This window comes from Rhinopithecus roxellana, chromosome 6, assembly GCF_007565055.1.
Source record: "Rhinopithecus roxellana isolate Shanxi Qingling chromosome 6, ASM756505v1, whole genome shotgun sequence".
NCBI lineage: Eukaryota > Metazoa > Chordata > Mammalia > Primates > Cercopithecidae > Rhinopithecus > Rhinopithecus roxellana.
In genome coordinates this window covers 46,957,231-46,984,840 of record NC_044554.1, presented here as the reverse complement: position 1 = coordinate 46,984,840, position 27,610 = coordinate 46,957,231, and the positions used below count along the sequence as shown (strand labels likewise).

Genomic DNA, 27,610 nt, shown 5'->3' with positions numbered 1-27,610 from the left:
GAAGGGGTTGGTCTCAGTGGAAGACGAGGCCTTGTGAACTTTACCACTGTCCACTCCAGGAAGGAAAACGTTCACGGAGCCTGGGTTTCTTTGTGCTTTGTGAAGCCAGGGATGTCTGGGTATTTCACACCAGAAATGTCTCAGAGCAGTAGAAGAGGCTAGAACAAGGTGGCGAGCCACACCTGCCCTATGAAGCTGGATGTTTCACTTGCTGTCTTCCTTGGAAGCACTTTTTTTTTTTGAGGTGGAGTCTCACTCTGTCACTCAGGCTGGAGTGCAGTGGCGAGATCTCAGCTCACTGCAACCTCCGCCTCCCGGGATTCACGCCATTCTCCTGCCTCAGCCTCCTGAGTAGGTGGGACTACACGTGCCCACCACCACGCCCAGCTAATTTTTTTTGCATTTTTAGTAGAGATGGGATTTCACCGTGTTAGCCAGGCTGGTCTCAATCTCCTGACCTTGTGATCTGCCGGCCTCGGCCTCCCAAAGTGCTGGGATTACAGGCAGGAACCACTGCGCCCAGACGGAAGCCACTGTTTTGGAGGAAGCCAAGTGCCACTGGGGATGACTCCCTGTTAGGGCAATCTGTGCACTAAAGATGACAATGACCCGTTTCAACACTGTCTGTCCAGCACTTTTGTGGTCTCTGTGCTTTTCATATGTTATTTCATGAATAAACCCATGAGAGGCATATCTATAGCAATTATATATTTACATGGCGTTATATATATAGAAATTATATATGAATAAATTACATAGAAATTACAAAGACATGTATTAACTATGTAGACATTGTATATGTATAAAAACTAGATATTGTCTATATATACTAGACATATGTGAACTACATTATATGTATGTATGTACATGTACATATACTACATAGACGTCTGACATGATAGCTCATGCCTGTAATCCCAGCACTTTGGGAGGCTGAGGTGGGCAGACCACCTGAGGTCAGGAGTTCGAGACCAGCCTGGCCTCATGGCAAAACCCTGTCTCTACTAAAAATGCATAAATTATCTGGGTGTGTGCCTGTAATCCCAGCTACCCAGGCGGCTGAGGCAGGAGAATCACTTGAACCCAGGAAGCAGAGGTTGCAGTGAGCTGATACTGCACCACTGCACTCCAGCCTGGGCAACACAGTGAGACCCCATCCCCCTCCCCAAAAAAGAATGTCACTGGCTTCAGCAGCCTTTAGCCCTTGGTGGTAAGTTTTCTAGAGATCGGAGTGTGGAAGAGAACCCAGGCTCCTCAGGGTGATTGGAGATCTGGGCTTCTTTGTGGATTGCCTCTCCCCACTCCCACATAGCTCCCGGTCCCTGCTGCTGCCACCGGGCTGTGCCCTGCTTCCTGCCCCTCCTCTGCATGTGCTTGTCCCACCATTTAGGACACTTTGGGTCACCCATTTGCCTGTGAGCGTCCCTCACCACCCCAGCAGCCTGTGTCCGGGGCGCCCACCGCAGCCCTTTCTACCCAGCATCCCCCCCTTAACCTCCGCCGCAGTGACGAAAGCACCCTAACTTTTTTTTTTTTTGAGACTCTTGCTCTGTCGCCCAGGCTGGAGTGCAGTGGCACGATCTTGGCTCACTGCAAGCTCTGCCTCCTGGGTTCAAGTGTTTCTCCTGCCTCCTGAGTAGCTGGGATTACAGGTGCCCGGCCCCATGCCCGGCTAATTTTTTTGTATTTTTAGTAGAGACGGGGTTTTACCATGTTGGCCAGGCTGGTCTTGAACTCTTGCCCTCAAGTGATCCACCTGGCTCGGCTTCCCAAAGTGCTGGGATTATAGACGTGAGCCAACCTGCCCGGCCTCAAATTATTTAAACTTTCATTAAACAACATAGTGAGACCTCACCTCTACAAAAAATTTAAATAAAATTAGCTGGGTGTGGTGGTGCGTGCCTGTAATCCCAGCTACTTCGGAGGCCAAGGTGAGAGGATCACTTAAACCCAGGAGGTAGAGGCTGCAGCAAGCCATGATCACACCACTGCACTCCAGCCTGGACAGAGAGAACCAAAAAAGATCTAAGGCCGGGGCAGTGGCTCACACCTGTAATCCCAGCACTTTGGGAGGCTGAGGCGGGCGGATCACCTGAGGTCAGGAGTTTGAGACCAGCCTGACCAACGTGGAGAAACCCTGTCTCTACTAAAAATACAAAATTAGACAGGCATAGTGGTGCATGCCTGTAATCCCAGCTACTCAGGAGACTGAAGCAGGAGAATCGCTTGAACCCGGGAGGCAGAGGCTGTGGTGAGCCAAGATTGTGCCACTGCACTCCAGCCTGGGTGACAAGAGTGAAACACTCTCCAGAAAAAAAAAATGATCTCTTTCCCTCTCTCTCTCTATATATGTAATAGAAAATATCTATATATTATATATATTATATATATATATATATACCCTCTTATATTTTCTTCTAAAAGGTATAAATTAAAAATGTTTAAATGGGGGTCTTTAATTCATGGAGAGGGGGTGGGAGGGGTGAAGGAGGCCAAGCCCTGTTCTGCACCTGTGGAATCCCTTCTCTGCATTTCTCTTGCTGTTTTAATTTTGACCATAGCTTACATTGAGGATTAGAATCATGTGCTAATTTAGCTCCTGCTATCCTCCCGTCTGGCGCCTCCCACCTTTTTTCCACATCAGATCATCTGTAGTTGCCCTCCTTAAATACCGTGAGGTGGGAGTCCCCATTTCCTACAGGGGGAAAAAAAACCAGTCACTTCTATGCGCTGCTGGCGCACTCTCTCCCTCTCCTGCACACACCTTACACCCTGCATTTTCATTCTCTTTGTGGCTCCTACCAAACTTTTCTGTGCCTCCTTTGCCCATGCCAGGCCTCTTGCTAGGAATATCCTTCAGACATCAGATCACTCTGTTTATCTTTCGTGATTCTGCTCGCCCGTGACCTCCTAGGAAGCTTCACTTGACAGTACGTTGGATCTGCCTGCTGTCTTCCTCGTGCCCGTTCTGTATGTAACCACATGTCTACTACTGCCTACGGTGTAGCCTTACGGTGCAACTCTCTTCATGTGTTCATCTGCAGCAACACTTCTAAGCACCTTTAGAACAGGAACGATTTTGTGTTTAGCCCTTGACCCCAAGCGCCTGGTAGAACACCAGCAGCGTGCCAGGTCCGTGAAAGGTGCTTGATCATTGAAGGAATGAATGGAGATCCAGTAGTGAGATTTTTTTTTTTTTTTTTTTGAGATGGGAGTCTTACTCCGTTGTACAGCCTGGAGTGCAAGGGCAGGATCTCAGCTCACTGCAACCTATGCCTCCTGGGTTGAAGCGATTCTCCTGCCTGAGCCTCCCTAGTAGTTGGGATTACAGGCACCCACTAGCATGTCTAGCTTATCTATTTTTTGTAGAGACAGGGTTTCACCATGTTGGCCAGGCTGGTCTCAAACTCCTAACTTCAAGCAATCCGCCCGTCTCAGCCCTGCAAAGTGCTGGGATGACAGGCGTGAGCCACTGTACCTGGCCGAGATATTTTTTCTTATATATTTTTTCTCTTCCACAAAGTGTAGTACAAAGTTAGGGGCGTGCTCAGCTTCCTACCTAACCTAACATGGGGAGAGCTGACCTCAGAAGGTGGTAAGAGCAATCTCCACACCTTTGCCATGGTACCCAGTGCCAGCCACTCCACATTCATCAGCCATGTGCTGTTCCAGGGGTCACTGTCATTCGGGGACGTGGCTGTGGGCTTCACCGGGAAAGAGTGGCAGCAGCTGGACCTGGAGCAGCGGACCCTGTACCGGATGTGATGCTGGAGAACAACAGCCACCTGCTGTCTGTCGGTGAGGAAGACTTCCCCGTGGTCGTCGGGTTACATGAACTCTTTTTCTTAGATGTGTAAAACGGGAACTGCTCACACACTAAAAGTGCTAGGCTGGGCATGCTGGCTCATGCCTGTGATCCCAGCATTTCAGGAGGCCAAGGTGGGAGGATTGCTTGAGCCACAGGTGCAAGACCCGATCTATACAAATTAAAAAATGAGCCAGGCATGGTGGCATGTGCCTGCAGTCCCAGATACTTGTGAGTCTCAAATGGAAGGATCACTTGAGGCCCGAGTTCAAGACTAGCCTGGGCAACAGAGCAAAACCACATCTCTACAAAAAAAAATTAAATTAGGGCCGGGCGCGGTGGCTCAAGCCTGTAATCTCAGCACTTTGGGAGGCTGAGACGGGCAGATCACGAGGTCAGGAGATAGAGACCATCCTGGCTAACATGGTGAAACCCCGTCTCTACTAAAAAATACAAAAAGCTAGCCGGGCGAGGTGGCGGGCATCTGTAGTCCCAGCTACCTGGGAGGCTGAGGCAGGAGAATGGCGTAAACCCGGGAGGTGGAGCTTGCAGTAAGCTGAGATCCGGCCACTGCACTCCAGCCCGGGCGACAGCCAGACTCTGTCTCAAAAAAAAAAAAAAAAAAAAAAAAATTGAGGGTGGTGATGCATGCCTGTAGTCCCAGCTACTTGCGAGGCTGAGAGGGGAGGATCACTTGAGTGCAGGAGGTTGAGGTTGCAGTGTACTGTGATTGTGCCATTGCACTCCAGCCTGGGCAACAGAGCAAGACCCTGTGTCAAAAATAAAAGTGCTTGGCCTTGGGTTTCAGTGGTCAAAGAGTCTCGATCCCACTTGGGGTCCTTGTGACGTTACCTGCCAAGTGAAACAGCGCTTCTGTGGCTGAGACATCCACCGTTTGTTTTGCAGGCTGAACTGTCTGCTTGCTTGGAAGGCCCAGCTGGCTCAGCACAAATCCTTTAACTGTTTCTCCCGAACAGGGTATCAAGTCAGCAAACCAGCTGTGATCTCCAGTTTGGAGCAGGGGAAGGAGCCATGGATGGAGGAGGAAGAGATAAGGATGTGGAGCTTCCCAGGTGAGTGGGTGGCCTGCAGAGGGCTGCGGGATGAGGCTCCTGGAAGTCTACAAAGCAGAACCCATGGATGTTCTCGTTTTCTTTTTTTTTTGAGATGGAGTCTTACTTAGCTGCCCAGGCTGGAGTGAGTGCAGTGGTGCAATCTCAGCTCACTGCAACCTCTGCCTCCCAGGTTCAAGTCATTCTCCTGCTTCAGCCTCCTGAGTAGCAGGGATTTTCAGGTACATGCCACCATGCCTGACTAATTTTGTATTTTTAGTAGAGACTGGGTTTCACCATGTTGGTCAGGCTGGTTTCAAACTCCTGACCTCAGGTGATCCACCCGCCTTGGCCTCCCAAAGTGCTGGGATTACTGGCGTGAGCCATGGCGCCCTGCCGGATGTCCTCTTGTTTCAGGCAACTGTTCTCAAAAGCCTGGGATCTTGGCTGGGCGTGGTGGCTCGCGCCTGTAATCCCAGCACTTTGGGAGGCCAAGGCGGGCGGATCATGAGGTCAGGAGATCAAGACCATCCTGGCTAACACAGTGAAACCCCGTCTCTACTAAAAATTAGCCAGGTGTGGTGGCACACCCCTGTAGTCCCAGCTACTCGGGAGGCTGAGGCAGGAGAATCGCTTGAACCTGGGAAGCAGAGGTTGCAGTGAGCCGAGATTACGCCACTGTGCTCCAGCCTGGTGACAGAGCAAGACTCATCTCAACAACAAAATAAGTCTGGCATCTTTGCAAGCAGCTGTGGACATTTGGTCCTAAACCCTGAGATGCCTCAGTGATCCTGCTACTTGCACACATCACTACACGATTCCTTTCCTGTCCCTGGATTTTAGAGAAAGGCATATTCTATTTATTTTTCTTTTTTTGAGACAGTCTGGCTGTTGCCCAGGCTGGAGTACAATGGTACGATCTTGGCTCACTGCAACCTCCGCCTCCCAGGTTCAAGCAATTCTCCTGCTTCAGCCTCCTGAGTAGCTGGGATTACAAGCACGTGCCACCATCATGCTCAGCTAATTTTTTTGTTGTTGTTAGTGGAGATGGGGTTTCACTATGTTGGCCAGGCTGGTCTTGAACCTCTGACCTCAGATGACCCTCCCCCACCTCTGCCTCCCTAGGTGCTGGGATTACAGGCATGAGCCACCGCACCTGGCCCTCTTTTTTCTTGTTTTGAGAGAGGGAGTAATCGTAGCTCACTGCAGCCGCCAACTCCCGGGCTCAGGCAATCCTCTTACTTCAGCCTCTTGAGTAGCTGCTACTTCAGACACATGCCATCACAATGAACTAATTTTTTTCATTTTTGTAGAGATGGGGGTCTCCCTATGTTGTCCAGGATGGTCTCGAACTCCTGGGCTCGTGCGATCCTCCTGCCTTAGCCTCCCAAGGAGGTGGAACTACAGGCATGAGCCCTATGCCTATTTTCATTTGTCCTCTGATTCTGCTCTGCTGTCCCCACTAAGACCTCAATTGCTGTCTTCCTGTAGAATCTTCAGTATTTTCCCTGTGGTTATAAAACGGGCTTTCTCCTGTGTTCAGAGATTTATTCATCTGCCCTTTGTTAAAACAGCTGTTATTTTGTGCCATTTGTTGTTCATCTTTTTCTTTCACTGTGAAATGCTTCAAAAACATATTTGCTACACGTATAATTTAGTCCCCATTCTCTTCTTCGCACCCACAAACTGGTGAAAGCCATTCCTGTCCTTTAGTATACTTAATGACTTTATTTATTTTTGAGACGGAGTCTCCCTCTATCGCCCAGACTGGAGTGTAGTGGCGCAATCTCGGCTCATTGCAACCCCCGCCTCCCAAGTAGCTGGGACTACGGGTGCGCACCAGCACAGCTGGCTAAGTTTTGTATTTTTAGTAGAGATGTCATTTCACTGTGTTGGCCAGGATGGTCTCGATCTCCTGACCTCATGATCTGCCCACCTCGGCCTCCTAAAGTGCTGGGATGACAGGCTTGAGCCCCTGTGCCTGGCCAACTTGACGACTTGAAATCACTGCTGTCTCCCTCCCAGCTCACCTTTGTGTGGCATTGATTCATGCTGATCACCAAGTTTCTGCTGTAGAAAATGAAGGGGCTGGGTTATTTGGAGCTGGCAGCATCTTTTCTATTAAATGCTCATTCAGGGGCCAGGCATGGTGGCTCACGCCTGTAATCCCAGCACTTGGAGAGGCTGAGGCAGGCAGATCATATGAGGTTAGGAGTTCGAGACCAGCCTGGCCAACATGGTGAAATCCCATTTCTACTAAAAATACAAAAATTAGCTGGATATGGTGGCATGCGCCTGTAGTCTCATCTAATCAGGGGGCTGAGGAGGGAGGATCACTTGAGCCCAGGAGATTGAAGCTACAGTGAGTTGTGGATCCTTCAGCCTGGGCAACAGAGTGTGACCCCATCTCAGAGAAACAAAAATCGAGGTCAACTAGCACCAGTAATGGAATCAGAAGTAATTAAACCCTCCAGGCATGGCAGCTGTCACCTGTAGTCCCAGCACTTTGGGAGGCTGAGGCTGGAGGATTGCTTGAGTCTAGGAGGTGGAGGTTGCAGTGAGCTGTGATCACACCATTGTACTCCAGCCTGGGTGAGACCCTATCTCTAAAAAAAACAAACAAGAAAACTTGGCTCATCTTCCAGGTTTTTTAGTAGAGATGGGGTCTCATGATGTTGCCCAGGATTGCGTTGAACTCCTGGGCTCAAGCGATCCTCCCACCCCGGCCTCTTAAAGTGCTGGGATTACAAGTGTGAGTCACTGTGCCTGGCCGATCTTAGAGGTTGTCAGCTTTGTCTACTTCATGCATCTGGTTACTCTACTGTCCAGCCTGGTGTATGACCTTTTATATGACTTTTACATTCTTCTTTCAAGACCATGTAATACGGCTCCATTCTGCCTAATGGGCTGTAGTCAGTATAACCCCACGGGGAGAAGAGCTGTTATTTCATTTGTCCATGTTTCTTCCAGAAGTTCTGGGGGACACTCCTTTAATCCCTCTTTGGATCAGGACAAGGATTCTTTGTCAAGCATTTGTTCAGGACACTGCTAATTAATTGGTGATCTACATCGAAATTACTTGGGGGACTTTAAAAACACCCCTGGCTGGGTCTTACCCTAGAAATCTGATGGAGATGAACAGGTGGTCTTCACCTCTCAGAAATTCAGCAGTTCGGCTGGGCGCAGTGGCTCACGCCTGTAATCCCAGCACTTTGGGAGGCCGAGGTGGGTAGATCACAAGGTCAGGAGATCGAGATCATTCTGGCTAACACGGTAATGAAGGGGTGGCCTGCCCCTCCACACCTGTGGGTGCTTCTCGTTAGGTGGAACGAGAGACTTGAGAAAAAGAATAATACACAGAGACAAAGTATAGAGAAAGAAAAGCGGGGCCTAGGGGACCGGTGCTGTGCTTACAGAGGACCCACACCGGCACCAGCCCCTGAGTTCCCTCAGTATTTATTGCTCAAAAGATAAGGGAGTAAATCAGCAGTAAGACATACAGATACACGGAGATGTTCCATTTGCCCAGGGACGGGCAGGAGACAGATGTTTTTCTTTTACTGAGATTTAAGAGAATGGTACTGACCTTCAACCACAAGCAGGCTTTAAGCATTTGTCTAACAAAGCACATTCCTTACAGCCCAAAATCTTTCAACCTTAATTACCACAGCGATGTCTCTAGCAAGGACAGGATTGGGGGTAGAGTCACAGATTAACAGTATCTCAAATACAGAGCCAAATGGAGTCTCTTAAATTTACTTTTTTCTGTATAAACACAGTAACAAGCTGACCTCTCTTTTCCCCACATTTCCCCCTTTTCTTTTCAACAAAACTACCATTGTCATCATGACACTGAGATTATATACTTTACAAAGTAATAGAATATTACAAAGTAAGTGGAGGCAGGATGAGATCACAGGATGGTGTTAAAATTAAAATTGCTGATGAAATTTTGGGCACGCATAGTCATTGATAACATTTTATCAGGAAATAGGGTTTGAGAGCAGACAACCTGACTGGCCAAAAATCTATTAGGTGGGAATTTCCTCTTCCTAATAAGCCTGAGAGCACTACAGGAGGCCGGGGCTTATTTCATCCCTTCGGCTTCAACTGTAAAAGGCGGCACGCCTCCAAGGGGGTCGTTTATAGGCCTACCCTTAGAGCGCATTTTCTTTTTTAGGGATATTCCTTGTTGAGAAAAAGAATTTAGCAATATCTCTCCTATCTGTGTGTAAAAGGAGAAAAGATATGGCTCTGTTCCGTCCGGCTCACCGGCGGCCAGTTCAAGGTTACCTCCCTTGTTTCCTGAACACCGCTGTTATCTCGTTTTTTTAAGATGCCCAGATTTCATATTGTTTAAACACACATGTTTTACAAACAATTTGTGTAGTTAAGACAATCATCACAGGGTCCTGAGGTGACATATATCCTCCTCAGCTTACAAAGAAAATGGTGGGATTAAGAGATTTAAGGCAGACATAAGAAATTACAAAAGTATAAATTTTGGAGAAGTAATAAAATGTCCATGAAATCTTTATATTTTATGTTTTTTTGCTGTGGCTTCAGCCAGTCCCTCCGTTCAAGGTCCCTGACTTCCCGCAACATTTTCTCTCCCTTTTTCTCTATATAAATGTGCCATGGCGATGAAGGCTTGTTCGTTCTCTTGATTTTGGCGCAGGATTTTTTGACTGGTCCAGCACACTAAAAACAAACCGATTAAACAGAGACACATAATTCCAAAATTTATTGCAGTAGAGTTTCCAATAGACTCAATCCAAGTCGTGGGGTTTAATCCATAAAGATTTTTTGCCACTTGATCTAACGCCTCAGCTCCAGGCACAATATTTAAGTGACTCTGAGAGGCTTTAAAAATTTGTTGTTTTAATTTAGAAATGTCTAAAGTGAGATTATCTTCTCTTCCCTGTAAATGGCGTCTAACCATGTCCCAGTGATGTTTAGACTCATTATAAATTTGGGGTGTAATACAAAAATCTGAAGTATTCCAGTCACACTGTAACTGGAAACGATGTTCCAAGCTCATGAGTCTATCTCCCATCCAAATGACAGTTTGTCTAAGATCATTAATTTGATTTGCCAATTTTTGATCGATACCAGATTGTGAATTCCACAACCTTGTGGAATTCTTTTGCCAATTGTTAACAAAGCTTACTGTCTGAACAGAAGAGTGCAATGTGACTCCTGCCACAGCGGCTGTAGATGTGACTGCAATTAATCCCATAACCACTGCAATTAAAGTAAAAATGAATCTTTTGGATTTATTTAAAATGTCTTTTAATACTTTAGTTAAAATATGGATGGATGGCGAGGCCTCCCATGGTCGATCCATGGACACAGGGATCCACACGCCTTCTCTTGCTCTCACTAGCAGAATACGGTGCTGCCAATCAAAAGTCGAATCAATGCAAGTAAACAATCTGCAATTTTCACAAGTTATAGTTTGGGAGTCTGGTTTAATAACTATATTTCCTATGACTAACATATAAGGGGGTTTTACACAACTTTGTAAAGGAACTGTTAGACTGGAATTTAGGTTGATAGAGTAAAATGTCTTATAATCTCTTGTTTCTATAGTTTGGTTTCCAGACCAAATTTTAAGGTGGTATGAAGCCACAGTAAGCCTCCATAATTTTGGATGTTTAGGACCAAAAACAAGACTTATTATTTTTGGTCTTGGAGTAGAGATTCCCTTTTCTCCCCCATTTCCAAGGGTAGAAAGACTGTAATTTTTTGTGCCTATGTTTGTCTACATTTTCTGTTAAGTCACTATCAACAGTTGGACTCACTAGTGCACTGGGACAGAATTGAGTTTGTCCTGTGCAATCGTGGTAGAATTGATCTCGAGGTGTCCAATCTATAACAGTTCCAAACGTATTATTTTGTAAAATTACGGCACTATCGGCCACACATTTTTCCCAAACTAAATCTCTTGTTTTTATGGAAATCTCCTTGGGGCAAGGTTTTCCTTTTGGCCTAAATTTTAATGATCTTTGATAAGAGAAGTCTTGTAAATAGTTTATCTGTGGTTTGAGTGACATTCCGCTTACCATGTGATAAGTAAATTTACAGGTGGGATTGAGAGTAGGTACTTCTACCAACCAATTTTGGATATTAGGCATTAAACATCCTGGTGCTTTCCCTAGACATATAGGAGGATAATGATACCTAATGGAAATATTTATCATCATTTTTTCTTTCTCCGGTTTGGCAGGGCAACGATCATCTGTGGGACCAGCTACCCACACACTATTATTAATATATACTTCAGTAGGATTATCCATCCATGTGGCTGCCCGAATTAAGGGCGGGAAAGGCACATAGGCCCAATAGGTATAATTAGCTGCAGCTGCTCCTGCAGGCATGGGGAGACTTACCACCGTTGATACAACCATTAAAGCTGCAAGCAGCATTTTTTCTGAGGTGTGTGTCACCTTTGTGCTGGCTAGGCTTTTTCTAGCTAACAGTGTCAGCTTCTTTAACTGTGTCCAGGTCGGCAGCTCCGCCTTCTTGGTGTGTGGTGACTTCATCTGTTTTTTTAATATCACCACTTGACTCATCCTGCGAGTCAATGGTGCTCGATTGCGGTGTTTCCGTCTCCGTGGAGGCGCTTTTCTTTGCATCTCCGCTGGGTTCATTGTAGAACTTCAAATGTCTAGTGGGTATCCAAATAGGAAGCTGATTTTCTCCTGGTGAAACACAAGCAAAACCTCTTCCCCAGGTTATCACCTTCCCTATTTCCCATGTCCTGTTTTTGTTGTCTTTCCACCAAATCAGTTTTCCTTCATGTGGACTGTTCTTTTTACCAGTAAGATGTTGTTCTGCAGAAGTAGTAGTCTGATTTCTATAAATGTTTAAAAAAATTAAAGTATAGAGTGCTAGATTAAGCTGCATCTGAGGAGAGGTACACTCCTTACTGTCTCCCCCTTTTTTTTGTTTAACTAACTGAGTTTTGAGTGTTTTATTAGTTTTTTTAACTATGGCCTGTCCCTGGGAATTATTAAGGAATTCCTGTTGTATGTGTAATATTCCACTGATTTAAGAATTTTTGGAAAGCTTTACTACAATAACCTGGTCCATTGTCAGTTTTAATTTTTTTTGGAACTCCCATTACAGCAAAACAAGATAATAAATGTTTTTTAACATGGGAAGTACTTTCTCCTGTCTGGCATGTTGCCCATATGAAATGTGAATAAGTATCAACTGTTACATGAACATATAATTTTTCAAATGAAGGTACATGGGTAACATCCATTTGCCATAATGCATTAGGACACAGACCTCTGGGATTAACTCCTGCCTCTTGAGTGGGCAGGTGTAGTACTTGACTCTGGGTACAATGTTGTACAATATTTTTTGCCTGTTTCCATGTGACATTAAATTTGTTTTTTAACCCTGTTGCATTTACATGAGTCAAAGCATGAAGTTCTTGTGCTTTTATGAATGCAGAGGATACCAATAAGTCAGCTTGTTCATTTGTTTTAGTTAAAGGTCCTGGTAACTTAGTATGTGTTCGAATATGAGTAATATAAAATGGGAAATTCCTTTTTCTTACAGTTTGTTGTAACAAATTGAACAGCTGGTTTAACTGGTCATCCATGCTATATTTAATTAGAGCTGTCTCAACATCCCTTGTAGCCTGTACTACATATGCAGAATCTGATATAATATTAACAGGTTGATTAAAATCTTCTAACACTGTAATGACTGCAACCAACTCTGCCCTTTGAGCTGATTGATATTGAGTTTTGACTACTTGCTCCTTTGGCCCTGTGTAAGCCGCTTTTTCATTGCTGGAACCATCAGTAAATACTGTCAGAGCATTTTCTAAAGGTTTATGTCTGGTAATTTTAGGTAAAATCCAAGTAGTCAATTTTAAAAATTGGAAGATTTTTGTTTTGGGGTAATGATTATCAATAATTCCCACAAAATCAGCAAGGCCAATTTGCCATGCACCAGAATTGATAAAGGCTTGTTTAACTTGTTCCTTGGTTAAAGGAACAACTATTTTGTCTGGGTCATTACCACACAATTTTATTATTTGTAATCTTGTCTGACCAATTAATGTAGCTATTTGATCCAAGTACAATGTAAAAGTTTTAATTGTACTGTGGGGAAGGAATGACCACTCCACAAGATCAGTATTTTGAACAATGATGTCTGTTGGAGAATGTGCAGTAGCAAAAATCAAAAGTTGGAGTGGGGCTAAAGAATCTATTTTACTTATTTGTGCTGACCGAATTTTTTCTTCCACTAATTTAATTTTTTTTGTTGTCTCTGGGGTTAATATTTTTCTACTGTTTAAGTCTGGATCTCCTCTTAGGATAGAGAACAAATTTGACATGGCATAAGTAGGAATGCCTAGAGTTGGCCGAATCCAATTAATATCGCCTAACAATTTTTGAAAGTCATTTAATGTTTTTAATGTGTCTTTTTTTATTTCTATTTTTTGTGGCTTAATTTTTCTATTTTCTATTTGCATCCCTAAATAATGGAAAGGAGCAGAGGTTTGGATCTTATCAGATGCTATTGTTAGTCCTGCGTTGGCCACCTCTGCTTGCAGAAATGTGTAACAGTCAATTAATTTGTCTCTTGTTTCTGTAGCACATAAAATATCATCAATATAGTGAATGATATAACAATCTGAAAATTTGTCTCTAACTGGTTGAAGGACTTGACCTACGAAAGTTTGACAAATAGTTGGACTATTAAGCATTCCCTGAGGTAATACTTTCCACTGAAACCTGGTGGCTGGTTCTTTATTATTTATGGCTGGTATAGTAAAGGCAAATTTTTCACAATCTTGCTCTGTCAGAGGAATGGTAAAAAAGCAATCCTTAAGATCAATTATAATTAAAGGCCAGTCTTTTGGGATCATGGCCGGAGAGGGCAATCCAGGTTGGAGAGGCCCCATGGGTTGAATTACAGCGTTTACGGCTCTTAAGTCCATTAACATACGCCATTTGCCTGATTTTTTCTGAATTACAAATACGGGAGAATTCCAGGGTGAGAATGAAGGCTCAATGTGTCCCTTTTCTAATTGTTTCTTTGCTAATAAGCGTAAAGCCTCCAGTTTTTGCTTTGGTAGCGGCCACTGATTTACCCATACCGGTTTTTTTGTTTTCCAAGTTAATGGAATGGGTTTAGGAGGCTCTACAGTGGCCGCCCCTAAAAAGGATACCCTATTCCTTTTCTTTTTTCAGTTTTTTTAGTTTCAATTGGGACTTTAATGCCATTTTTATTTTTTCCTAATCCCTTTCCTGGTATATATCCCATTTTAGTCATGATTTTTTGACTCATGGGGCTGTATAATGGAGCAGGCATAATGATTTCTGCACCCCATTGTTGTAACAAATCTCGACCCCATAGATTAACAGGAATTGAAGTAATCATTGGCTGAACAGTACTTTGATTATTTGGCCCTAAACAATGTAAAATCATTGTACTTTCATACACTTCTGAAGCTGTGCCTACGCCGACAAGTCTTGTAACAGCCTTTTGTTTAGGCCAATTTTTTGGCCACTGATTTAAAGCAATGACAGAGATATCTGCTCCTGTGTCTACCAACCCTTCAAACTGTTTTCCTTGAATAATGGCCTTACACACAGGTCTGCGCTCAGAGACCAGACTTGCCCAATAGGCAGCCTTTCCTGCCAGATCAGTGCTTCTGAACCCTCCTGTTCTTTTTATTTCACTGCTTCTAACTTTAATATAAGGTAGGAGTAATAACTGAGCGATCCTGTCTCCTGGACTGGCACTCCAAGGAATTGAGGAACTAATAACCAATTGAATTTCGCCTTTATAGTCTGAATCAACCATACCAGTATGAATTTGAACTCCTTTTAGATTTAAACTTGATCTTCCTAAGATTAGTCCTACAGTCCCCTCAGGCAATGGGCCGTATACCCCTGTGGGGATTTTTTGTGGAGGCTCCCCTGGAAGCAGAGAGACTGCTTGTAAAGTACATAGATCTACTGCTGCACTGCCACTTGTGGCGGGGGATAATTGCTGTATTGTGATAAATGGCTTATTCCCTGAGACACTTGCGACAGTGGGGGTTGTTGTTCCTGAAAACCCTGGGGAACAAAGGGTTGAATTTTGAATGCCCCAGTTTGTTGCGGGGCCTGAGGCTGGCCCCTCCTCTCGTTTCCCGACAGTGGTTGCCCATTTTTATCAAATTTAGAACAACATTGATTACCCCAATGTTTTCCCCTTTTACATCTTGGACATAGGCCAGGTGGCCCTTTATCTGTTGTTGTAGTAACTTGAGTAGTTACATTTTGTTTGTGACTAGGCAATTCTTTTTTAGACCAATTTGACCACAATTATAGTATTTTCCCCCAAACGTTTTCACTTGTCCTCCTAAAGCAACTCCTGTGATTGCTTGAGCCATAAGCATAGCTTTATGCATAGCTCCTCCAACTTCATCGCAGGCTTTAACATACTCTGAGATTACATCTGATCCTGCGGGAACCCTTCCTTTTAATGGCTTAATGGCTGATTGACAATCTGGATTGGCGTTTTCATATGCCATCAACTCCACTATGACTTTACGGGCATTCTCATCGGTAATTGACTTTTTGAGCAGCATCTTGAAGTCTTGCTACAAAATCAGGGTAGGGCTCTTTTGAGCCTTGTCTTACTGTATTAAAGGAAGGGCAGGCAGTTCCTGGGTCTTGGATTTTCTCCCAGGCCCTAAGGCAGATAGCCCTGATTTGCTCAATGGCCTCATTTGGCATTATTGCTTGTTGGTCAACAGTGCTCCAATTTTGACCTATTCCTAATAGTTGATCTGCATCTATGTTAATTGGAGGATTGGCAGTCCTATTTCTTTGGACCTGCACTTGTGCCCCATCAATCCACCAAGTCTTAAATTGTAAAAATTGAGAGGGTGAGAGTGATGATTTTGCCAGAATCTCCCAATCATAAGGAATGAGTCTATGTCCATGAGCAATGGAATCTAATAATGTTCTCATGTAAGGAGAGTTGGGTCCATACTGTTTTACTCCTTCTTTTATTTCTTTTAGCATTTTTATAGAAAAGGACTGATATCTGGCTTCAGCTACGGGAGGTTCTCCCTCTTGGGCCCCTTCTCCAGGTGGTCTTACTTCTAATATTACTGGGAATTGCCACGCCTCAATATCTCCCTGTTTTCTTGCCTCATCAATAATTTTATGTATTGCACTACCTTGTGTACTAGGCGGTGCTGTAGGATTAAGTCTCATGGTGGGCGGCTGAGGATATGGCGCCCTGCCCTGTGGCACTGGCAATGTTCCTGGCTGTCCATACAGATTTTCTGGAGGCTGCAGATACTGCAGTTCAGCTGGCGGCCAGTATTGATAGGCTAGTGGCGGCTGAATCTTACTTTCTACCTGTTGATATTGTGGACACTGTATTTGGATTGGCATTGCCATGACAGAGACTCTATCTTTTTTTATTTGATTTTCTTTTGGAGTTTGTACTTGTTTAACCTGCATTTGAGGTTCTAACGTTGCAGGCATCTGAGCTGTTGTAAGAGTTGGCCATCGTGGTTTAGACTCTGATGGCTCTACTAATTCTGGATCTTTTTCCCCTAATTTTAACGTTTCAGGATATATTACCTCCTGTAATTGATTATTGTCAACATTTTGCGTTGACCGAGCCATTACCGGCTCTGCTACACATTTACAGTGTGAACTTTCTTTTCCTTTCCGGGATTCTATCCCTGCCTCTTTTTTACAATCTACTGCACAGCTTTTAGGGACATCAGAAATTGAAATGTTATCTTCTTCTGTTTGCAACGATTCTAAAGCTACTTTAACAATGACCCAATCATTCCATACTGTAAGTGGGATGATTTTACCTTCCCTACTTGCTTGTTTTAATTCTTTGCCAATTTTTTCCCAATCTTTTAGATCTAAAGTTCCCTGTTCTGGAAACCATGAACAAAACTGTTCTATTGTTTGAAAGAGCGTAATTAGATTTTTGGTAGACACTTTAACTCCCCCTCTTTTTAAGAGAATTTTTATAAAGCTGTGATAAGAGGCATATTTACTTTTAGTTTGCCCCATTGTTACCCTAGGTTCTTCCGAGCGCACAAGCTTACCGCAAGGCTGACTGTAGATGTACTCGGGAGTCTCTCGTCGACTTGTCCTCAATGACCACGCTCCAGCGTACCTTTACCTTAGAGAAGAGCCCCACGTTGGGCGCCAGATGAAGGGGTGGCCTGCCCCTCCACACCTGTGGGTGCTTCTCGTTAGGTGGAACGAGAGACTTGAGAAAAAGAATAATACACAGAGACAAAGTATAGAGAAAGAAAAGCGGGGCCTAGGGGACTGGTGCTGTGCTTACAGAGGACCCACACCGGCACCAGCCCCTGAGTTCCCTCAGTATTTATTGCTCAAAAGATAAGGGAGTAAATCAGCAGTAAGACATACAGATACACGGAGATGTTCCATTTGCCCAGGGACGGGCAGGAGACAGATGTTTTTCTTTTACTGAGATTTAAGAGAATGGTACTGACCTTCAACCACAAGCAGGCTTTAAGCATTTGCCTAACAAAGCACATTCCTTACAGCCCAAAATCTTTTCAACTTTAATTACCACAGCGATGTCTCTAGCAAGGACAGGATTGGGGGTAGAGTCACAGATTAACAGCATCTCAAATACAGAGCCAAATGGAGTCTCTTAAATTTACTTCTTTCTATATAAACACAGTAACAAGCTGACCTCTCTTTTCCCCACAGGTAAAACCCTGTCTCTACTAAAAAAAAATTAAAAAATTAGCCGGGCATGGTGGTGGGCGCCTGTAGTCCCAGCTACTCAGGAGGCTGAGGCAAGAGAATGGCATGAACCTGGGAGGTGGAGCTTGCAGTGAGCCGAGATCGCGCCACTGGACTCCAACCTGGGCAACAGAGCAAGACTCTGTCTCAAAAAAAAAAAAAAAAAATCAGCAGTTCAGCTCAGGAACTTTTTTTTTTTTTGAGACAGAGTTTTATTTTTGTTGCCCAGGCTAGAGTGCAGTGGTGTGATCTTGGCTCACCACAACCTTCGCCTCCCAGGTTCACACGATTCTCCTGCCTCAGCCTCCTGAGTAGCTGGGATTAACAGGCACGTGCCACCACACCTGGCTAATTTTTTTTGTATTTTTAGTAGAGACGGAGTTTCTCCATGTTGGTCAGGCTGGTCTCAAACTCCTGACCTCAGGTGATCCACCCACCTCAACCTTCCAAATTGCTGGGATTATAGACGTGAGCCACCGCGCCTGGCCAGGAACTTTTTTTTTTTTTGAGAGTCTTTCTCTGTAGCCCAGGCTGGAGTGCAGTGGCACAGTTGTGGCTCACTGCAACCTCTGCCTCCCAAGATCAGGCAGTTCTCCTGCCTTAGTCTCCCAAGTAGCTGAGATTACAGGCGTGCGCCACCATGCCTGGCTAATTTTTGTATTTTTAGTCGAGATGGGGTTTCACCATGTCGACCAGGTTGAATCTTAGACTCCTGACCCCAGGTGATCTGCCCACCTTGGCTTCCCAGAGTGCTGGGATTACAGGCGTGAGCCACTGCACACAGCCAGGGACTTCTAAACAGAGGAGTGACACCTGAGCCTCAGAGGTAAGGCAGCAGGTAGCATCTTTGGTTTAAAATGTAAATGAAGATACACCAGGTGTGGTGGCTCATGCTTGTAATCTCAGCATTTGGAGAGGCTGAGGCAAAAGAATCACTTGAGGCCAGGAGTTCGAGACTAGCCTGGGCAACATACTGAAACTCCATCTCTATAAAAAAAGAAACTAGGCATGAGCCACCGTGCCTGCCTAATTTTTGTAATCCCAGCTAATTCGGAGGCCAAGGCAGGAGGATTGCCTGAGGCCAGAAGCTCAAGATAAGCCTGGGCAACATAGTAAGACCCCCATATCTACAAAAACAATTTAAAAAACTAGCTGGATGTGGTGGCATGCACCTGTAATCCCAGCTACTTGGGAGGCTGAGGTGGGAGGATCGCTGGAGCCCAGGAGTTTGAGGCTGCAGTGAGCCATGATTGCACCCCCATTCTCCAGCCTGGATGACGGAGTGAGACCCTGTCCCCAAAACAAAACAACAAAGTGGTAATACAGGCATCAGGAGACAGCAGGGAGTCTGACTCTGAGGCCAGGATGGCTTGTGTGGACTCTAGTATTCTTCTTTTGGACATCTTAAAGATCCATAGGTCCATGTGAGGATAAGTTACTGCAGAAAATGCCTCTAGCTCCAAGATAATTCCTTTAATAATAAAGATCTCATGGCTGGGCACAGTGGCTCACGCCTGTAATCCCAGCACTTTGGAAGGTTGAGGCGGATGGATCACCTGAGGCCAGGAGTTCGAGACCAGCCTGACCAACATAGTGAAACCCTGTCTCTACTAAAAATACAAAAAATTAGCCGGGCGTGATGGCAGGTGTAATCCCAGCTACTTGGGAGGCTGAGGCAGGAGAATCACTTGAACCCAGGAGGCTGAGGTTGCAGTGAGCTGAGACTGCACCACTGCACTCCAGCCTGGCGACAGAGTGAGGCTCCATCTCAACAACAAAAAGGGCCTCATGCTTTGAGAAAATCCAGTTGGTATATGGAATGAAAGGGAGCATAGGTCGGGAGAACATAGGAAGTGTGGATAGTGAAGGCCTCGTGTAACCTGGGCCTCAAGGGAGGGACCAGGCACTTGGTTTTACTACTTTCTGGGACAGAGTTTCACTCCATCACCCAAGCTGGAGTGCAGCGGTGTGATCATGGCTCACTACAGCTTCAACCTCCCAGGCTCAAACGATCTTCCCACCTCAGCCTCCTGAGCAGCTGCGATTGCGATTACAGGCAATTAGACTTGAAACCACAAAATCAATCTTCCCTTCAAGCTTTTCTGCAATAGTTTTGTGATACAATACTCCAAGATTAACAAATTTATGGCCAGGCGCGGTGGCTCACGCCTGTAATCCCTGCACTTTGGGAGGCTGAAGCCAGCGGATCACCTGGGGTCAGGAGTTCACGACCAGCCTGGCCAACATGGTGAAACCCCGTCTCTGCTAAAAATACAAGAATTAACTGGGCATGGTGGCCGGCACCTGTTATCCCAGCTACTCAGGAAGCTGAGGCAGGAGAATCACTTGAACCTGGGAGGCAGAAGTTGCAGTGAGCCAAGATCATGCCAGTACACTCCAGCCTGGGCAACGGACATTCGATTCTCCTGTCTCAGCCTCCTGAGTAGCTGGGATTACAGGTGCTCGCCAGCATGCCTGGCCAATTTTTTGTGTTTTTAGTAGAGATGGAGTTTCACTGTGTTAGCCAGGCTGATCTTGAACTCCTGACCTCATGATCTGCCCATCTCAGCCTGCCAAAGTGCTGGGATTACAGGCATGAGACACTTCAACCAAGATATACTTAATTATAAAGACAACTGTGGATATGAAGTGTTTTTTTTTTTTTTAAGATGGAGTTTCACTCTTGTTGCCCAGGCTGTGGGAAGAAATGAAATCATTATGACAAACAGATCTAAAAAGCATGAGAACACCCCAGAGGGATGCAGGGGTGTGTTCCCAGTGTGCTACAGACAGGTAATTTTTATTTTTGAGTTGCACTGGTGAACAGAACATAATTGTGAATCTGTAGACATACATACCATAATATATAGAATATCTATTGAGACTCTACTAAATTATACCCTTCTGTATTTGTGATATATAACTGGAATAAGATGAGTATATTATTAAACCAGAGAGCTCCACTGCAGCACCACATACCATTTCTGTTTGTCGTCACGTATTACAGAGCCCCTGAACCTGGAAGCTAACAATTTCATGACATCTGCTAACTCACAATCAACTAGTTTATAAGTTATATTTCTGGCTGGGCTCGGTCGCTCACACCTGTAAACCCAACACTTTGGGAGATTGAGGGGGGGCGGATCACCTGAGGTCAGGAGTTTGAGACCAGCCTAGCCAACATGGTGAAACCCCATCACTATGAAAAATACAAAAATTAGCCGAGCGTGGTGGTGCATGCCTGTAATCCAGGTAATCCCAGCTCCTTGGGAGGCTCAGGCAAGAGAATTGCTTGAGCCCGGGAGGCAGAAGTTGCAGTGAGCCGAGATGGTGCCACTGCATTCTAGCCTGGGTGACAGAGCAAGACTGTCTCAGAACAAGTTGTATTTCTATGTTAGGACTCCATTTTCTGGCAATATGGTAGACTGTCTAAAGTGAAAACCACTGGGGCAGTAGCTCATGCCTGTGATCTCAGCTCTTGGGCAAGTCAAGGTGGACAGGTCACTTGAGCCCAGGAGTTCAAGACCAGTCTGGGCAACACGGCGAGACCCTGTCTGTACCAGAAAAAAAAAAAAAAAAGGTGTGGTGGCATGTGCCTGTAGGCCCAGCTACTTGGGAGGCTGAGGTGGGAGAATCCCTTGAGCCCAGGAGTCTGAGGCTGCAGTGAGCCATGGTCGTGCCACTGCACACCATCCTGGGCGGCAGAGTGAGACCCTTTCTCAATAAATAAAACTGAAGTGAAAACGCTTCCACTGAGAACAACTAGACATGATGGACAACCGCTGACATCCTTTTAGGTGCATAATTCAGCTCTCAGAAAAATAAGTTTCCAGGTGCCAGCTATGTAGAAGGTACTGAAAACCAGAAATACAGTCTGAGTTGATGCTGTAGCTGTCCTATGGGTTTGATTTTATTTACTTGGAAGCTTGAATGTTAAAGGGTATAGAAGGGTAAGAAACAAGAACTTGGGGGCTACACAAGACAGAACTGGCCCCGAAATAACTTATGGCCGGGCGCGGTGGCTCAAGCCTGTAATCCCAGCACTTTGGCAGGCCGAGACGGGCGGATCACAAGGTTAGGAGATCGAGACCATCTTGGCTAATACGGTGAAACTCCATCTCTACTAAAGAATACAAAAAACTAGCCGGGCGACAAGGCGGGCGCCTGTAGTCCCAGCTACTTGGGAGGCGGAGGCAGGAGAGTGGCCTAAACCTGGGAGGCGGAGCTTGCAGTGAGCTGAGATCCGGCCACTGCACTCCAGCCTAGGCGACAGAGCCAGACTCCGTCTCAAAAAAAAAAAAAAAAAAATAGAAGCACAGAACTTTCCATAGGCTGTACATCCAGGAAGACGGCAGACTGGAGACAGAAAGCTTGTCTGTCTCTCCTTGGGCTCTGGGTAGGGCAAGAGTTTACCTGGATGATTCCATCTGCACTGGCCTGCGTCTCATCTAAGAATTTGAACTTGCCCTATTCATGTTCCAGTTGAGAAACTGATCAGGCCGGGTGCAGTGGCTCACGCATGTAATCCCGGCATTTTGGGAGGTCGAGGAGGGTAAATCATCTGAGGTCAAGAGTTCGAGACCAGCCTGCCCAACATGGTGAAACCCCATCTCTACCACAAATACAAAAAGCTGGGCATGGTAGCATACGCCTGTAGTCCCAGCTACTCGGCAGGCTGAGGCAGGAGAATCACTTGAACCCAGGAGGCAGAGGTTGCGGTGAGCTGAGATCACGCCACTGCACTGCGGCCTGGGTGACGGAGCGAGTTTTTGTCTCAAAAAAAACCCAAAAAAACAGAAATGTGGTCTTTGAAACAGCTTTTGGAAGCAAACAATACTTTGGAAAGAAGACTCCCTCAACCCATGTTTCTCCGGAATCTAACATAACCTCAATGAGGTACATCTTGTTTAGGGACAGGGTAAATGGTATGTCTCTGTACTTTCCTCTCAATTGTGCTGTGAACCTAAACGGCTCTTAAAAAAAAAAAGTCCTTAAAAAGAACTGTTGTAGGCCAAGCGTGGTGGCTCATACCTGTAATCCCAGCACTTTGGGAAGCCGAGGGAGGTGGATCACAAGGTTGGGAGTTCGAGACCAGCATGACCAACATAGTGAAACCCCATCTCTACTAAAAATACAAAAAGTCAGCTGGGCATGGGGCGGGCACCTGTAATCCCAACTACTTGGGAGGCTGAGGCAGGAGAATCACTTGAACCCAGGAGGCAGAGCTTGCAGTGAGCTGAGATCGCACCATTGCTCCTCTCCAGCCTGGACAACAGTGCAAGACTCCCTCAAAAAAAAAAAAAACACAAAAAAAACACAGCTGTCTTAAATCTCTTTAGGGGTGATCACGTTCCACATGCCTGCAGCATCTGGAGAGAAGGCTGGGAGGCTCTCCTGCTCCAGGGGGTAGGGTTTTTATGTTTCAGGTTCCCTGACACCAGCCTCAAGAAGCCACAGAGAAGGATGGAAACGGTATGAAAAAGAGACTCTTCCTCTTTCCCAAGACTCCTGAAGCCATTGGCGGCTTCCTTCTTGGTGCTCCTCACTGGCATAGAGGTAATTCTTCCCCATCAGCCTTGACCGGCATGCACGTTCGCCAGCCAGGAGGTTAGGTAGGCAGAGGTTACCTGCACTGACCATGCCTCTGAGGTTCCTGGCTCCTAAATGGTCCCTTCAGGAGGTATTTTTGAGACAGGGCTTTGCTCTGTCACCCAGGCTGGAGTACACTCCTGCAATCATAGCTCACTACAGCCTCCACCTCCTGGGCTCATGATCCTCCCGCCTCAGCCTCCCCTGTAGCTGGGACTACAAGCATACAGCACTACACCTGGCCAATTTTTGTAGAGGAGGGGTTTCGCCGTATTACCCAGGCTGGTCTCAACCTCCTGGACTCGAGATCCTCCTGCCTTGGCCTCCCAAAGTGCTCCAGTGCACCGAGCCCAATAACATTTTTGATCATCACGTGGGGAAGTGGGGTGGAGGGTGCCACTGGCATCCAGTGAATAAAGATTCCAGGGTGTGGCTGAGCATTTTATAATGCATGGGACGTCCCTCAACAGCAAAGAACCATGCAGCACAAGACATCAACAGATGCAGCAGCACTAGGCTGGTGTTGGATTGGCGGTCCTTGCGAGCCATACTTACGTTTACATCCAGTAGGCGTTGGGGAGGCTTAGATGGCTCTGAAATGGTCAGATTCCCCTCAGTTGGGGAAATCTCAGGACAGATACCACCTGGCACCCAGCATCAGGTGAAATCCACCTGGTGACCCATCCCCGGCATCCTCTGGCCGACCATGCGTTGCAGGGCCTCCTGCATGTCCCAGTTCCGCAGCGTGTGGCTGGGTACAGCAGTGGGGTGATGTTGATGTAGATGAGTGAGACCAACTTGTCCTCCTCAAGGGAACGGCTGCTCAGGGGCCTGGCATACATGGCTGTGGCACAGCTGCAGTGGAGCACAGCCACGGTGAGGTGGGACGCCACCGTGTTGAAGGCCTTGCGGCGGCCTGCGACCCTCCCAACGCCCAGGATGACCACCAGCACCCGGGTGTAGGAGAGCAGGATGAGGAGCAGGGGCAGCAGCAGCAGCAGGCAGGGCACCAGGAGGACGTGCTCCTGCAGGGCCCGGGACCCGCAGGCCAGCACCAGCATGGCTGGGAGGTCACAGAAGACATGGTTGACCAGGCAGCCACAGTAGGGCAGCTGGAAGATGGCTTTGGTAAGGCCCAGGACACAGCCACCCGCGCAGCAGGCGGCCAGCAGGCCCCAGCAGACGTCTGTGGTCATGAGCTGAGGGTAGTAGAGCGGGCGGCAGATGACCAGGTAGTGGTCGAGGGCCATGGCAGCCAGCAGCAGGCACTCGGAGCCCCCCAGGGCCACAAAGAGGCCCATCTGGGCGGCGCAGGTGGAGGGGGCCACGGCCTGGCCCCTGGTGCAGGGGACAGGAGGAAGCCGGCCAGCATGTGTGGTGTGAGCACCAGCGTGTAGGCTGCCTCCACCGCGGATGCTGCCCCCAGGAAGAAGTACATTGGTGAGTGCAGGGCGGGGTCCACCAGGGCCGGGCCCAGGATCAGCAGGTTCCCCACCAGGGTGGCCAGGTAGAGCGGCAAGAGGAGGGCGAAGAGCAGCACGCGGAGCCCCGGGGGCCACGCGGAGCAGCCCAGGATCACAAACTCCTGCAGGGCTGTCCCGTTGGACTCAGGCCAGCAGCTCGCATTGGGGTCTGCGGCAGGGACAGGAGTGCAGGCTGGAAAGGTGTCACTGTAACACCTCCCTCCCAGACACCTGCCTGCCTTTTGCCTGTTCTAGCCCCAGAACCCCATGCCCAGCCTTCTGGGGGCCACCCCCCTTGCTTCTCACTCTGACCCCACATTCCCTCAGGAACCCAGAGTCCTCCCCTCCATCAGTCCTGGGCATCCCTCACTTCCCACCGTCCAATGTCCCCCAGAAATTCAGATGGCCAGAGCTGCTGTGCTGTGCCCTGCATGCTTCCAGGCACCCAGGGGTCTCCTTCAGACCTGGCCACCCGCCCTCCCTGTTCTATCCCACCTCGTCCATACCTAGGGAGCCAGGCATCCTGGTTTCCAGCCTACAGTGAGGAGGAAGAGCTGCACCCGGCGGGGAAGAAGGACTGGAGGGAGTCCAGGTTCTCCCAGGTGATCTCTGCGTGGAGTGGGCTTGGTTCTGAGCAGCAGGAAGGACCAGTCCTGCAGACAGAGCCACGTGGGTGAAACCTCGGGAGCAGTGAGAGAATCCTCCGTGCACAGAGGCCGCCTGACCCCCAGCACGCCTCCCAGCCCCGTGCTGATAAAACAGCGCATCCGTCATCTCTCCTGCCCTGGGACAGGTGCTTCACGATTCCTTTTTTCCCCTTTGCTGGATTCAGGACAAACCCATTGCAATCCTGGGTTCATCATTTCTCCCTCAGTCACAGAGAAAATTACCAGGGTGGAGCATCCATCCTCTCGGGGGGGGGGCGGGGGGGGCAGCCGCCTCGTGAGGAATAGCAGCCTTCACGAGTCAGAGCACCGTGGTCCTGAGGAGAATTCCAGTCCTTCCTCTTAGATGCAGAATCATGTCATCATCACTACTGAGACTGGGTCTTGCTCCGTTGCCCAGGCTGGAGGGCAGTGGTGTGATCTTGGCTCACTGCAATCTCCGCCTCCTGGGTTCAAGCAATCCTCCCATCTCAGTCCCAAGTAGTTGGGACCACAGGTGTACACCACCTCATCTGGCTAATTTTTCTATTTTTTGAGATAGTGTCTCATATCATTCTGTTGTCCAGGCTGGAGTGCAGTGGTGCAGTCTCAGCTCACTGCAGCCTCTGCCTCCCAAGTAGCTGGGACTACAGGCATGTGCGACCATGCCCAGCTAATTTTTTTATTTTTTGTAGAGACGGGGTTTCACTGTGTTGGCCAGGCTCGTCTCAAACTCCTGACCACAGCTGATCCGCCTCAGCCTCCCAAAGTGCTGGGATTACAGGCATGAGCCACTGCGCCTGGCCTAATTTTTCTATTTTTTTGTTGAGACAGGGTTTTGCCATGTTACCCAGGCTGGTCTTGAACTCCTGGACTCAAGCGATCGTCTGCCTCGGCTTCCCAAAGTGCTGGGATTATTATAGGGGTGGACTACTGCACCCTACCTTTTTTTTTTTTTTTTGAGACAGGGTCTCACTCTGTTAACTAGGTTGGAGTGTGGTGGTGTGATCACAGCTCACTGCAGCCTCAACCTCCCAGACTGAGGCAGTCCTCCTGCCTCAGCCCCCAAGTAACTGAGACCATGGGTGCATGCCACCACACCTGGCTATTTTTTTTAAAAATTATCTGTAGAAAAAGGGTCTCCTTATATTGCCCAGGGTGGTCTCAAGTGATCTTCGTGCCTCAGCCTCCCAAAGTGCTGGGATTACAGGTGTGAGCCACCAAACCCAGCCCATATGTTTAAAAATTTTTTTTAACTTTACATTTTTTAAAATATCAAGACTTTAAAATTTTTTTAATTTTAAAAAATTTAAGCATTTTTAAAATTTAAAACTAAAAAAATTTTTAATTTAAAAAATCTTAAACATTTTTAATTTTAGAAAAACTTTAAATTTTTTTAAGTTAAAAAAAAAAGGTTTTTATAGAGATGGGGTCTAGTGTGTTACCCAGGCTGGTCTCAAGCTGTGGACTTCAAGTGAAACTCCTGCCTCAGCCTCTTAAGTAGCTGGGACTACAGGTGTGTACCACAATGCTCAGTTAATTTTATTTATTTTATTTGTGTAGAGATGGGAGTCTTGCTATGGTGCCCAGGCTGGTCTCAAACTCCTGGGCTCAAGTGAGCCTTCGCCTCCCCAAATGCTGGGATTATAGGCGTGAGCCACCACACCCAGCCCAGAACCATATTTTCCACCGCCTCCTGAACACTTCCACCAACCCTTCCGACTCAATCTGTCCCAAGTTCAATGTGTTATTTCTAACCCAAGCCTCCCCATCTTTCTGGGAATGGAGCTGGCCCAATGCCAAAATCAGGAAGCTTCATTCCAGATTCTTTCCTGCACCCTCGAATGCAACTGGGCCCCACAGACGTACCTCCACCTTGGAAGTTCTTCTCTTTCCCCTGAGTCCTGTTTTCTCTTTCCTTTCTGAGAAAGAGTCTCATTCTGTCGCCCAGGCTGGAGTGCAGTGGCGAGATCTCGGCTCACTGCAACCTCTGCCTCCCTGGTTCGAGCAATTCTCCTGCCTTGGCTTTCTGAGTAACTGGGATTACAGACGTGTGCCACCACGCCTGGCTAATTTTTGTATTTTTAGTAGAGAAAAGAGCTCACCCTGTTGGCCCAGCTGGTCTCGAACTCCTGACCTCAAGTGATCCGCCCACCTTGGCCTGCGAAAGTGAACCACTGGGCCTGGCCGTGTCTTTCTCTTTCCTAACAGATCCTCCCTGATCTTCCAGTCGCAGCCAACTTTTGAATCACTTTTCCATGCCACCAATTGGAACGGCCCT

General features: G+C 47.0%; 2 protein-coding genes across 2 annotated transcripts in view; one reads left to right on the top strand and one right to left on the bottom strand.

Annotated features, from left to right (window-relative positions):
- The window catches only part of LOC104661309, a 57,751-nt gene extending 46,556 nt beyond the window's left edge, over positions 1-11,195 (top strand). The window contains exons 7-9 of the mRNA XM_030931980.1: positions 3,673-3,798; positions 4,783-4,878; positions 10,162-11,195. Coding sequence (XP_030787840.1) covers positions 3,673-3,798; positions 4,783-4,878; positions 10,162-10,361 — 422 coding nt within the window. The 3' untranslated portion in view covers positions 10,362-11,195. The remainder of the gene's footprint in view (positions 1-3,672; positions 3,799-4,782; positions 4,879-10,161) is intronic.
- Positions 1-27,610, bottom strand: part of LOC104667537 (protein PMS2CL-like) — a 1,213,215-nt gene that overhangs the window by 1,117,661 nt on the left and 67,944 nt on the right. The window lies entirely within an intron of this gene.